Source organism: Diplotaxodon limnothrissa, linkage group LG10 (assembly GCF_057381915.1).
Source record: "Diplotaxodon limnothrissa isolate DT_005_m linkage group LG10, D_limnothrissa_male_GT1.1, whole genome shotgun sequence".
Lineage (NCBI taxonomy): Eukaryota > Metazoa > Chordata > Actinopteri > Cichliformes > Cichlidae > Diplotaxodon > Diplotaxodon limnothrissa.
Genome location: NC_140605.1, coordinates 758,770 through 771,193, shown reverse-complemented (window position 1 = coordinate 771,193; position 12,424 = coordinate 758,770). Strand labels below are relative to the sequence as shown.

Here is a 12,424-nt window from a genome sequence, read left to right as displayed (position 1 = left end):
ATAAGGTGATTCAAAGTGCTTTACAGAGACATTAGAAACAAGAACAAATAAAAAGCATGATTTACAATTGATTAAAACAAGCAAATAAACTAACTAACTAATTAACAAACAAACAAACAAACAAACAACAGTATATAAAATCAAAACAGATAAAATCAGAACAGTAGATAAAATCAGTAGTTAAAATGTAAGTTTTGAAATTTAAGCTTAAAGTGTGGATTTGGTGCTTTATTCAAATGCAGCTGAGAGGAAAGAAAGACACACATGGACTGCTCTCTCTCAGCTGCCGCCCCATGTGGGAGTGAAGAAAGAGTGAGGGGTAGGTGAGTGCAATTAAGGCCAAGCACCACACCCAATCAAAGGTGAGGAAAAGAAACAAGGTGCATCTGGTGAAGTGAATGTGCTAAAAGGTGAGCCTTTACAACAACGATCATACGATCATCTCTGCATTCTACAGGGTGGGCCATTTATATGGATACACCGTGATAACATGGGAATGGTTGGTGATACTAAAGTCCTGTTTGTGGCACATTAGTATATGTGAGGGGGCAAACTCCTCAAGATGGGTGGTGACCATGGTGGCCATTTAGAAGTCGGCCATCTTGGATACAACTTTTGTTTTTTCAATAGGAAGAGGGCCATGTGACACATCAAACTTATTGGTAATGTCACAAGAAAAACAATGGTGTGCTTGGTTTCAACGTAACTTTATTCTTTCATGAGTTATTTACAAGTTTCTCTTTGTTCACAGCCATTGACATGTCAAAGAGGTTAACACGTGAGGAGCAGATCGAAATTGTGTTGATATCTGGTGAACGCAGTAACCGGGTCATTGCAGCAGATTTCAATGCAAGACACCCTACGAGACCACCCATCTCCCATGCTACAGTTAGCAAACTGCTTGCTAAGTTTCGTGAAACTGCTTCAGTGTTGGATTTGCCAAAATGTGGACGCAAGAAAACTGTGACTAATGAAGAAACATCAGTGGCTGTCCTAGCTTCATTCAGCAAGAGCCCACAGCGTAGCACTCGCCGCATGTCACTGGAGAGTGGCATTAGTCGAACATCCCTTCGGCGGATATTAGCTACTCACAAATGGCACCCTTACAAACTCCAGCTACTGCAGCATCTCAACGAGGATGACCCAGATCGGCGCACAGAATTTGCAGAATGAACAAAACAAAAACTGGAACAGGACCCTCAGTTCATGCAGAAGATTTTGTTCAGTGATGAGGCAAACTTTTATGTGAATGGTGAAGTTAACAAACAAAACCACCGCTATTGGTCTGACACTAACCCACATTGGATGGATTCCTCCAAGACTGTTGGAACAACAAAAGTGATGGTTTGGTGTGGTATATGGGGCACAACGATAGTGGGTCCATTCTTCATCAATGGAAACCTCGAGGCCACTGGATATTTGAAATTGCTACATGATGATATTTTTCCCTCTTTATCCACTGAAGCTGGCACGTTCCCTGAGTTTTTCCAGCAAGATGGTGCACCACCACATTATGGGTGCCGAGTCCGAGCATTCCTAGATGAACAGTTTCCTGGAAAGTGGATTGGTCGTCATGGGCCAGTTGAATGGTCCCCAAGGTCTCCCGATCTGACCCCCTTAGACTTTTATCTTTGGGGTCATCTGAAGGCAATTGTCTATGGTGTGAAGATACGAGATGTGCAGCACCTGAAACTACGCATACTGGATGCCTGTGCTGGCATTTCTCCTGTGGTGTTGCTATCAGTGTGTGAAGAGTGGGAGAAGAGGGTTGCATTGACAATCCAACACAATGGGCAGCACATTGAACACATTTTATAAGTGGTCAGAAACTTGTAAATAACTCATGAAAGAATAAAGTTACGTTGAAACCAAGCACACCATTGTTTTTCTTGTGACATTACCAATAAGTCTGATGTGTCACATGGCCCTCTTCCTATTGAAAAAACAAACGTTGTATCCAAGATGGCCGACTTCTAAATGGCCACCATGGTCACCACCCATCTTGAGGAGTTTGCCCCCTCACATATACTAATGTGCCACAAACAGGACTTTAGTATCACCAACCATTCCCATGTTATTACGGCGTATCCATATAAATGGCCCACCCTGTACTTTTAAATATCCTGGGAACCACAAGTAAACCAGCAGTCTGAGAGAGAAGTGCTCTGTTTGACAGGCTCTGTACTGTGAGGTCTTTAAGGTAAGACGGGGACCAACTGTTCAAGCTCTATGATGAGGAGGATTTTAAATTTGCTTCTGGATTTAATAGGGAGCCAATGAAGGGACGACAGTATGGACGAAATACGCTTTCTCGTTCTAGTCCCTGTTCCTCTTTCTACAAGATTTTGGATCAACTGAAGGCTTTTCAGGAAGTTTTTAGGATGTCCAGATAATAATGAATTACAATACTGAATACTGCTTTTTGACCTATGGTACGTAGCCCAATAATAGAGATAGGGTGATCATATTTAAGATTGAAACATTAATAAATGGCAGGACTTCTTTGAGTCTTGTAGGAACGGGGTGTAAAAGACACATTGATGATTTGGAGGAAGTAATAATCAAAACTAACTCAGAAACATAAACTGGAGCGAAGGAGTCTAACTAAATATCCAACCCAGTGTCATGGAAATACAGGGGGAGGTCCATCCATCCATCCATCTTCATCCGCTTTATCCGGGGTCGGGTCGCGGGGGCAGCAGCCTAAGCAAAGAGACCCAGACCTCCCTCTCCCCAGCCACCTCCTCCAGCTTATCCGGGGGAATACCAAGGCGTTCCCAGGCCAGCCGAGAGATATAATCTCTCCAGCGTGTCCTGGGTCTGCCCCGGGGCCTCCTCCCGGTGGGACATGCCTGGAACACCTCACCCAGGAGGTGCCCAGGGGGCATCCTTGTCAGATGCCCGAACCACCTCAGCTGGCTCCTTTCGATGTGGAGCAGCAGCTGCTCTACTCTGAGCCCCTCCCGGATGGCCGAACTTCTCACCCTATCTCTGAGGGAGAGGCCAGCCACCCTTCGGAGGAAGCTCATTTCTGCCACTTGTATCCGCGATCTCGTTCTTTCGGTCACTACCCACAGCTCGTGGCCATAGGTGAGGGTAGGGATGTAGATCGACCGGTAAATTGAGAGCTTCGCTTTTACACTCAGCTCCCTCTTCATCACGACGGACCGGTGCAGCGTCCGCATTACTGCAGCTGCAGCCCCAATCCGTCTGTCGATCTCCGGCTCCCTTCTCCCATCACTCGCGAACAAGACCCCGAGATACTTGAACTCCTCCACTTGGGGCAGGAACTCATCCCCGACCCGGAGTGGGCACTCCACCCTACAGGGGGAGGTAATATATTTAAATCCACAAAGTCGATAGAGAGCAAAAACCTTATAAAGTGCATTCCAGGGTCCTTAATAGCCAGAAACAATGAAGCTAGTCTCCTAGTATGTATTTGCATGTAAATGTGTTAATAATGTCTGTTTAAATGCTTTCCCGTGATTATGATGATCTCCCTCTGCTGTTCCCGCAGCTAACTGCAACTCCTGCATGTGTGTATACATCACGTTTTGGAGAAGCAAAGCATGACTGGACACGGTGGACCGGCGTGTCTATTCAACGCTTTGCTTGTAATATCAATTTTACTAAAAGCAGCTGTGCATAATGTTACGGTTATGGATGTTTTTATCTAATGATTTAAAAAGTTCATGAAGTCTAGTTCAGATTAAAGGAATGGTTGGCAGTTCAGACTTTTGGTCAGCCTGGCCACAGTGCTGAGGGGACGCCTAGGGTTGATCTTTTTCTTAAAGTGATGAAGAGTAAGATGGTTTATGAAGGGTATTTTTTCTAAATAGATAAATAAACTATTTTTTCAGAGTTTTATCAGAGTTAAGTACTTCTGACTTTTCCCACAGTATTCAGAGTTATACAGTGAAGATAATAATACTATTAACAAGATAATCAGCCTCTGTGGGAGTAGTGTTCAGATAGCTGCTCTGCTCTGTGTACAGGGCATTGAAGATGATAACAGTGGGTGGATTATATTCTTAATCCACCCACTGTTAGTTACAGCACTTTCAGAACGACATCTGCTGTGATGTATTCCCCCCAAAACTGTAAATGTTATCAGGAAATAATCACAAAAGAGGAAACACTGTTAAATGTTCATTTTCCATCCTTTATGTCAAAACAAGGCCCAGAGTGAGATTAAAGTGGTGGGTGGGTTCTTTTGTATTTTGAAGAAGTCTAATATTGAGCCTATATAATTGAGTCTAATAATTACTACAGAGCATTGTACGGAGCCCTGCAGGGGACATTAATTAAGATGCAAATATGTGATGTCTTGTAAACCGAGCAGATATCTGACATTTACACAACTACATTCACGCCTCAAAATATCTTAAAAGTGTATTTTGAGACCCAGAAAGAGTAATATTACAACTAAGTAGCTGCCGCCATTGTTGGAATTCAACTTTTGCGAGAATGTTGAATTCCAACTTTTTGAGATTAAAGGTGGAATTCAATTTCAAGAAAAAAGTTAAAAAGTGGAGATTGCCACTGCTGCTATACAATCTACAAAATGCTTTGGGCAGATGAGTTACTGTTTTTATTTACAAGGAAATTATTTATCTTTCTAGGAGATAAGCATAGTGTGGTGATAAGTATAAAGATGAAGAAAAGGTGTTGCAAAAAGGAGAATCTGATAAGAAAAGAAAAAAAACAAATTTGGAAGAGTTGGGTGGATTTCCCAAGAGTCAGTAAAGCCCACGCAGGTTTTTGGACACCACTCAGACAGCCACCAATTGAAGGAGAACGTACAGCTAAACATGTCACTCGTTGGGGAGGAGACCACAGAAAACTATGGGCCCACATTTTTTTTGGCAAAGTTACACACTGATTTAATATTAATCCTATCTGTCCATGAAGCCAGATAACACACACCAATGAGTTAAACTGCAGGAATGTCTTAAAGACATAAAGACCTGGATGGCCGCTAACTTTCTGCTTCTTTTTTTTTTTTTTTTTTTTGTGTGTCCCGTTTGGATCTTTAGCATCAGAATTGTTGTCTTAGGGCCAAGAAAGATGCCAAGCGGATTTATTTTACCAAGTGGATCATCATGGCCTTGCCATATTGGTCCATTTGATTGACCTTTATTATAATTATGAATTTATTTTATTTTCAGTTGCTACAAACGGGACAGACATGACTGGGGGATAGGACAGGGAGAAAGAATGAAAGAAAGAGGGAGAGAAAGAAAACCAAAGGGGAGAAGAGACGGTGAGAAGTGGGGGAAGAAAGAAAGAAAAACAAACAAAACACCTGGATCACCTGTATGGAGAAAAAAAACAGAAGAGAAAGCAAACAACAAAGAGCAACATAATAAAATACAGCACCATCACAATAAACTAGCTAGCAGTAGATAACAGTAGATACTAAATATTAAACGATATTGTGCAGCACGCAAGATAGACAGCGCACAATGTGCTTTGAGGCAGCAGCCAAGAAAGCTGTAGTCTGCGTCTGTGAACACCCGTGTGTACACCTGTGTGCATACCTGTGTGGATCAGCACGCTTGCATTCCAAAGGTTTCTCCATGTAACGATCTGCTAGGGAGTGTGGGGAGCCACAGCCCCGTCCACCAGGGTATGAAGCAGGTATGGAGGAGATCCAGGCCCCAGATATCCAGAGGCCCCAGAGTACAAGGACCCGAGGAGGACCACCAAAAGGGGGGGGGGGAACCGTGCCACCCTCCTGGGAAGAGCTGAGTAGAGCCCCAAACGAAAGGTCACCCAGCAGCTACGGAGCAGAGGCCAGAGGGGGTTGCAGTGGCGTGCCCGCGGGCTCTGCCGGCAGCCAGCTGTGCCAGAGACGACCGAGCTTCAGGCCCAGAGGGCAGAGGCCTGAGGGCATCCCACCCCCGGAAGGGGCCCAGCCAGGCCACAGGCGCCAGGCCCCGCCAATCGGCCACCAGGAGTGAGCCTTTTCTGCTTCTTAATTCAGATCAAACTGAGGTTATTGTACTCGGCCCTGAAAAGCTTAGAAATATGGTATCTAAGCAGATTCTTACTCTGGATGGTATTACCTCGGCCTCCAGTAACACTGTGAGGAACCTTGGAGTCATGTTTGACCAGGACATGTCCTTCAACGCACATATTAAACAAATATGTAAGACTGCTTTCTTCCATTTGCGCAACATCTCTAAAGTTAGAAATATCCTGTCTCAGAGTGACGCTGAGAAACTAGTTCATGCATTTATTACTTCCAGGCTGGACGACTGTAATTCATTATTATCAGGAAGTCCTAAAAACTCCCTGAAAAGCCTTCAGTTAATCCAAAATGCTGCAGCAAGAGTCCTGACAGGGACTAGAAAGAGAGAGCAGATTTCTCCTGTTTTGGCTTCCTGTTAAATCCAGAATTCAAAATCCTGCTCCTCACATACAAGGTCTTAAATAATCATGCCCCATCTTATCTTAATGACCTTGTAGTACCATATCACCCTATTAGAGCACTTCGCTCTATACTGCAATAGGTGTAGGCTGCACTGGTCACTCCACTTCATTGATATTTATATTTTAAAAAAGTGCAACACTGTAACAACTGCCACAAAAACCAAAAACTTTTGTACTGTTCAGTTTGTACTGCTGCTCATTCCTGTGCAATATCCCATCTGCCCCCCCCCTCACATTCCTATTTAAGATTTTCTTTATTTAATCACTAGTGTGTACATATATTTATATATACATACATATATATTTAGTCAGTTAACTGAAAATCTCTTTTTTCTTTTACTATATCTAATTAATATTTTGCTCTTACTATTTTTCTATTTATTTATTATTTTATTTTTTTCTACTGTACCATTCTGCTGAGTGACTGTCTTCTGCTCGTCAAATACATTTCATTGCGATGTTGACCCTGTGCTAACTTGCATATGACAAATAAAACTGAAAACTGAACTGAAACTGCTGGGGGATTCCCATGATGCACTGTGTGTTTCTTCTTCACTCACTATGTGTTAACAGACCTCTGCACTGAATCATATCTGTTATTAATCTCTGTCTCTCTTCCACAGCATGTCTCTATCCTGTCTTCCTTCTCTCACCCCAACCAATCACAGCAGATGGCCCCGCCCCTCCCTGAGCCTGGTTCTGCCAGAGGTTTCTTCCTGTTAAAAGGGAGTTTTTCCCTCCCACTGTCGCCAAAGTGCTTGCTCATAGGGGGTCACATGATTGTTGGGTTTTTCTCTGTATCTATTATTGTAGGGTCTACCTTACAATATAAAGCGCTGTTGTTGTGATTTGGCGCTATATAAATAAACTGAATTGAACTGAAATATAATAGTGATGTCCAGTTGACATAAGCGGGTGTCATTACTGCTGACGTGATTAAAATTTTACAGAATTGAGATTCCCCTCCGTGAATCACAACTTTAACGTGGTGGAGGAAAAAGCAGTTCAGAAGACCGTTATCTGAGTCAAATCGAATGTTTGTTTGACAATTTGTATTCAAATAGTCATTTTCATGAATGCAGGACGTCAGGAGAGTGGTGCAGTGAGTGTGAGAGATTGTCAAGAGGACAATGATCCTAAACAGTGCAGTTAAAGCATACCTGGAAAAACATACAATGGAACACTGACAGTCCTGGAATGGCCTTCCCAGATCCTGAAGCAGTTACTGAAGCAGTGGGGGATCAAAAAAAACGAACAAAAAGCAGCTAACATCCAAAGAAAAGCTTTGTCAGTGACTTGCTAGACTTTTCAACACATCTTTATCCTCAGGCCTTTCAGGACACTCCAGGGTCCTCCATATGTCGGAACATTTGAAGCTTCCCCTGAAAATCATGATTACAGAAAAAAGGGTCTAACCAGGGAAATGACAAAAAAACGTGTGTGGAAATCTTTATTTTGCTGAAAATAGCAACAGTCCAAATCGCACTGTTCACTGTTTTCATGGAATCATTCTAGTGACGGGTACAAGATTTATTTTGAAAGACAAAATGAATATACATTGTAAGACATTAACATCATTTAGTAGTCCCAGACCAGCACACCAGTCATTACCAATGCAGAGATCTCTGCATGTTTTTTCTGTCTTTGTCACTATTGTATGTTTCTGAACAAGTAACCTGACCAACATAAAAACATCTGGTTAACATGGTCCAGTACACACACACACACACACACACACACACACACACACACACACACACACACACACACACACACACACAATGAGTCTGTGCTTTATGAATTTGGTCCTAATGTGTTTTGATGACCACCAGATTCTTCAGCATATCAAACGAGTTTCCATCCGGCTCCACTGAGACCACACCCTGCTCCTTGCTGTGCACCTGGAGGAAACCGTTGTGGTCCAGACCCATCACCTGAACCTCTGGGCCGTCCTCACTCCAGAGACGCACCCAGGTTCCACTGAGGTCAGAACAAAGAGAGCAGTTTTTACAGTTTAAATGTGAATGTGGGGTCTAGTAAACTTAATTAAGTTGAACAGTGGTTAAAACCCAACTCCAGAGCCACTTTACTCTTACATGAAAAACAAAACATCATCTGTTTCAGGATTTTATGTGCCATTTTTCTTTTACACAGTTTTGTTCATGTTATGCTTCGTGGGGCGATCGTGGCTCAAGAGTTGGGAGTTCGCCTTGTAATCGGAAGGTTGCCGGTTCGAGCCCTGGCTTGGACAGTCTCGGTCGTTGTGTCCTTGGGCAAGACACTTCACCCGTTGCCTACTGGTGGTGGTCAGAGGGCCCGGTGGCGCCAGTGTCCGGCAGCCTCGCCTCTGTCAGTGCGCCCCAGGGTGGCTGTGGCTACAATGTAGCTGCCATCACCAGTGTGTGAATGTGTGCGTGAATGGGTGGATGACTGGATATGTGAAGCGCTTTGGGGTCCTTAGGGACTAGAAAAGCGCTATATAAATACAGGCCATTTACCATTTATGTACTTCTGAATGCACAATGGAATATAAATTAGATTTGACTGCATTTTAGTAGCGTTTGAGGATATATGTACATAAAAGATTAAAAGTCTATTAACAGGCGAATCAGAAAAAGAAAGTTAAATATGACTGAATGAGATTTAATCACAAGATAAAGAGAACACATTTAATTACCTCAATTTGTATCCACACAAGAGATTGTTAAATATTATGTAATTTGTAATTAGAGAGATATATGACATTACAGTTTCCCTGTATTAGAGACTGGGTCAGTAAAAGCAAAAATAGGAAGTGGTATCATAAGGATACTTGATTTGAATCCGGTCAGTGCATCTCTACACTGAAAATCGCCCATTAAATCCTTGTTCCCATGTTGCTAAAAGAAAGTGTGTGATTCTAAGTAAAAGTGAAATCTTAGTTCAAAGCATCAAGAGTTGTCTACGTTACACACCTGTGGAGCCATCTCTTGTAGTACGTGGGCAGGACAGACTCTGGGCCTCCTTGCTGGAAGTTGTCAATAAGGGCCTCCAGGCAGTTGACAGTTCTCGCGATGAGCTGGGCACAGCTGAGCGGCTGCAGGCTGCAGTTGTGCTGTAAGTTGTACGACTGGATCAGGTCATTGATGCACACTGTTGGGTTGCTGTTTGTCACATTAACCCCACAGCCTGTAGGGAAGAACATGTTTAAGAGATAATTACAATATTCTGAGATAACCTGGGTTTGTGCACATTCATCCATGCACAGCTCTCGAGGTTCCTCCACAGCGTTTTGATCAGGATCGTGATTTTGACTTTTACTCTGAGTCATTATTGCACCTTGATTTTTTTCCTCTTTAGCCACTATGTTATAGAGTTGCTGCTGTACTTGAGGGATCGTTGTTATGCTAGACAATCCGATTTTGGCAAACTTTAGCTGTCAGACAGATGGCCTCACATCTGACTGCAGAATACTTTGCTGTTTTACAGTTAAATATGATATCTCATGGTGGACTGCAGCAAAAGCCCAAACCATCACCTCCCCACGCTGTGCTAACAGAATTCGTGTTACTATAAAAGGACATTGTTCCAGAAATCTTCTGGTTTATTCAGATGCAAACCCAAGCCATGCTACCAAGTTCATTTTTGAGAAAAGAGGCTTTCCTCCAAACAAGCCAAACAATTTCAGTCCAATCGTACTATCGTGAACTTTAACATTTAACATGCACCAATGAGTGAACACACTGTAAGCAATTTCAGGCCCAAGGTGAGGACGCAAAAATGTTTAACTGGATAGAATGTGTGATATGTGAATATACAGCAGAAATGTAGGTATAAATTCTGCTGCTTGTTTTCTATGGTCACCAATGTGTACGTTATTTTCATGCCGTTTTATTCAACAGATTATAATTTCTTTGCAAAAACAAATTCCTTAAAGCAGAGATGAGAATACAACAGAGCTGTATCGAACACCACTGATCTGCAGTGACTTTGGTGCAGAAATGAGGGGGTCATTCAGGCATTGTTTATAAAAGATGAACTCCAAGAAGCTAGAATAGTGGTGTTTTGGTACAATAGTAGCAAAGGGCCAGCATACCAATGTTTTCCCTGATAAAACCTTACTGTCCGTTCTGCTAGGATTGTAACATTTTATTCTTTAACTGACTTTGCATTGTGTCAGCTGTGACAACCGGGGATGCCCCATCCTCTGCAAAAAAACAAAACAAGGATGTGCACAGTGTGTACTGGGTAGCTAGTGTAAACTCCTTGCAGTGTCGAACAAATAAATCAACCAAGCTGTGAGGACCAAAGAAACCACATAAACAGGAATGGTTATTTCCAGCCAAACCAGTTTGAAAATGATCGGCAAAGACCATAAGAGAGAGAGACACACACACACACACACACACACACACACACACACACACACACACACACACAGCAGGGAAGTAAGCGAAGAAATGAAAGAAAAAGCAACAGAAAGGTGGAGAAGGGAACTCTGAAGAAAAAGGAGCGCGGCCAGACTCTACCTGCTTTGCTCACAACGCCGCCCCCTTGTGCTGATGCTGGGGGCAGTACCCCCACTGTTCCAAGTAAAGACTGGCGTCCTGGATCTAGATGAGGCTTCGGATCAGAAGGCAAATGCTACACTTCACAGGGAAGTGACAGAAATGGCAGACACAGGGGTAAAGGTGGTAATTCAATCCACTTGGCAGGTGAATGAACTGAAGCAGGCCATTGCTGAGCTTACCTTGAAACAAGAAGGATCACTTAGCACCGGGAGTTCACAAGCCCCCTCGGACTGCACACCAAAAAGATTATCCACGAAGCACAAACCAGTGCCAGCACGCCCTCCATGCCATCGACAGGCTGCATATTAAGGGTCAGCCCTACAGGAGGACTCAGATTGGAGGACGAGATCCAAGACAAGTGGAAAATTGGAGGAGGATCCACACGACTTGAAGGAAACAACCAACAACCCAGATTCAGGGTACACTAGTGGGAGACTTCACAGGGGTATTCACTCCTCCACCAATGAGTGGTGCAGAGGGGTCCCAGCTCACATTTGAGAGATCTCCACCCCAGACTCGTAGGATGTGACCGAGAGGTCAAGGCGGGGAATCAATACCAATAACCCAACTGCCACTACGAGTAGTAGATGGAAGAGGCCTGCTGTATGTTCCCCAAAGAGACATTGAGGCCTACCTTCCAAATTTCCCCCAGTGGGAGGAGGAGCCTCAGACCACCCTAGAGGGAGAGACGATGGGAGACACCTACGGAGGTGGAGACCTGAGGGCCCTGCTGAGTAAGTTGGAGGGGAGAGACACCACACATTAACTACTAAAGGAAGCCAGCATCGGGTCATGAGAAGGATACGCTATACTATTCAACCTGTAATGGGATCACCTGTGGGAGTTCTAAGGAAGGAATGCCCAACTGACAGACTATCGGAGACATAAAAAAGGAAATAACACAAAGGGATGCTGGAGTGCTTAAAATGGGCTGCCACCCTGTAGGAAAGGCATGCAGGTGCACAACATAACTCCAATAATGCAATCCAGGCAGTCTGTAGTGTGTGAAGGTCCTCTCTAATGCCAAATCAGGCACAACAGGGCCTCAGGAGCCTTATCCCTCTTTTCCAAACCCATTCACAGGCAGAGGAGCAGGAGTGTCCAACCAGAGACAGTATGAAGGAGCGCCAAGGCCAAGGTTCCCCAATCAGATGCCATTCTAGATCTATGAATAAATCTTCTTTTTTTTGGTACCGGTACTAGTTTTATTTTGTTGTATTTATCCGCGACACCTTAAAGGCCGGTCTGTGAAAATATTGTCGGGCATAAACCGGTCCGTGGCGCAAAAAAGGTTGGGGACCGATGAACTAGGTCACGGGCTGTCACACATGCAATGAGCACAACCCAAGGGTGCCCTACAAATGCCCAGTGGTAAGGTTTCCAGTCTCAGAGGCTCCACTTCAAGATATCACAATTGACTTCACTGATGTGGGAGTGGG

At 43.7% G+C, this 12,424-nt stretch overlaps 1 protein-coding gene across 1 annotated transcript in view; it reads right to left on the bottom strand.

Moving 5' to 3' along the window:
* Nucleotides 1–8,232: 8,232 nt before the first annotated feature.
* The window catches only part of hlcs (holocarboxylase synthetase (biotin-(proprionyl-CoA-carboxylase (ATP-hydrolysing)) ligase)), a 50,045-nt gene continuing 45,853 nt past the window's right edge, over nucleotides 8,233–12,424 (bottom strand). The window contains exons 10-11 of the mRNA XM_085364213.1: nucleotides 9,390–9,603; nucleotides 8,233–8,415 (exon numbers count right to left, since the gene is read on the bottom strand). Of these exons, the coding sequence (XP_085220339.1) occupies nucleotides 8,244–8,415; nucleotides 9,390–9,603 (386 nt within the window). The 3' untranslated portion in view covers nucleotides 8,233–8,243. The remainder of the gene's footprint in view (nucleotides 8,416–9,389; nucleotides 9,604–12,424) is intronic.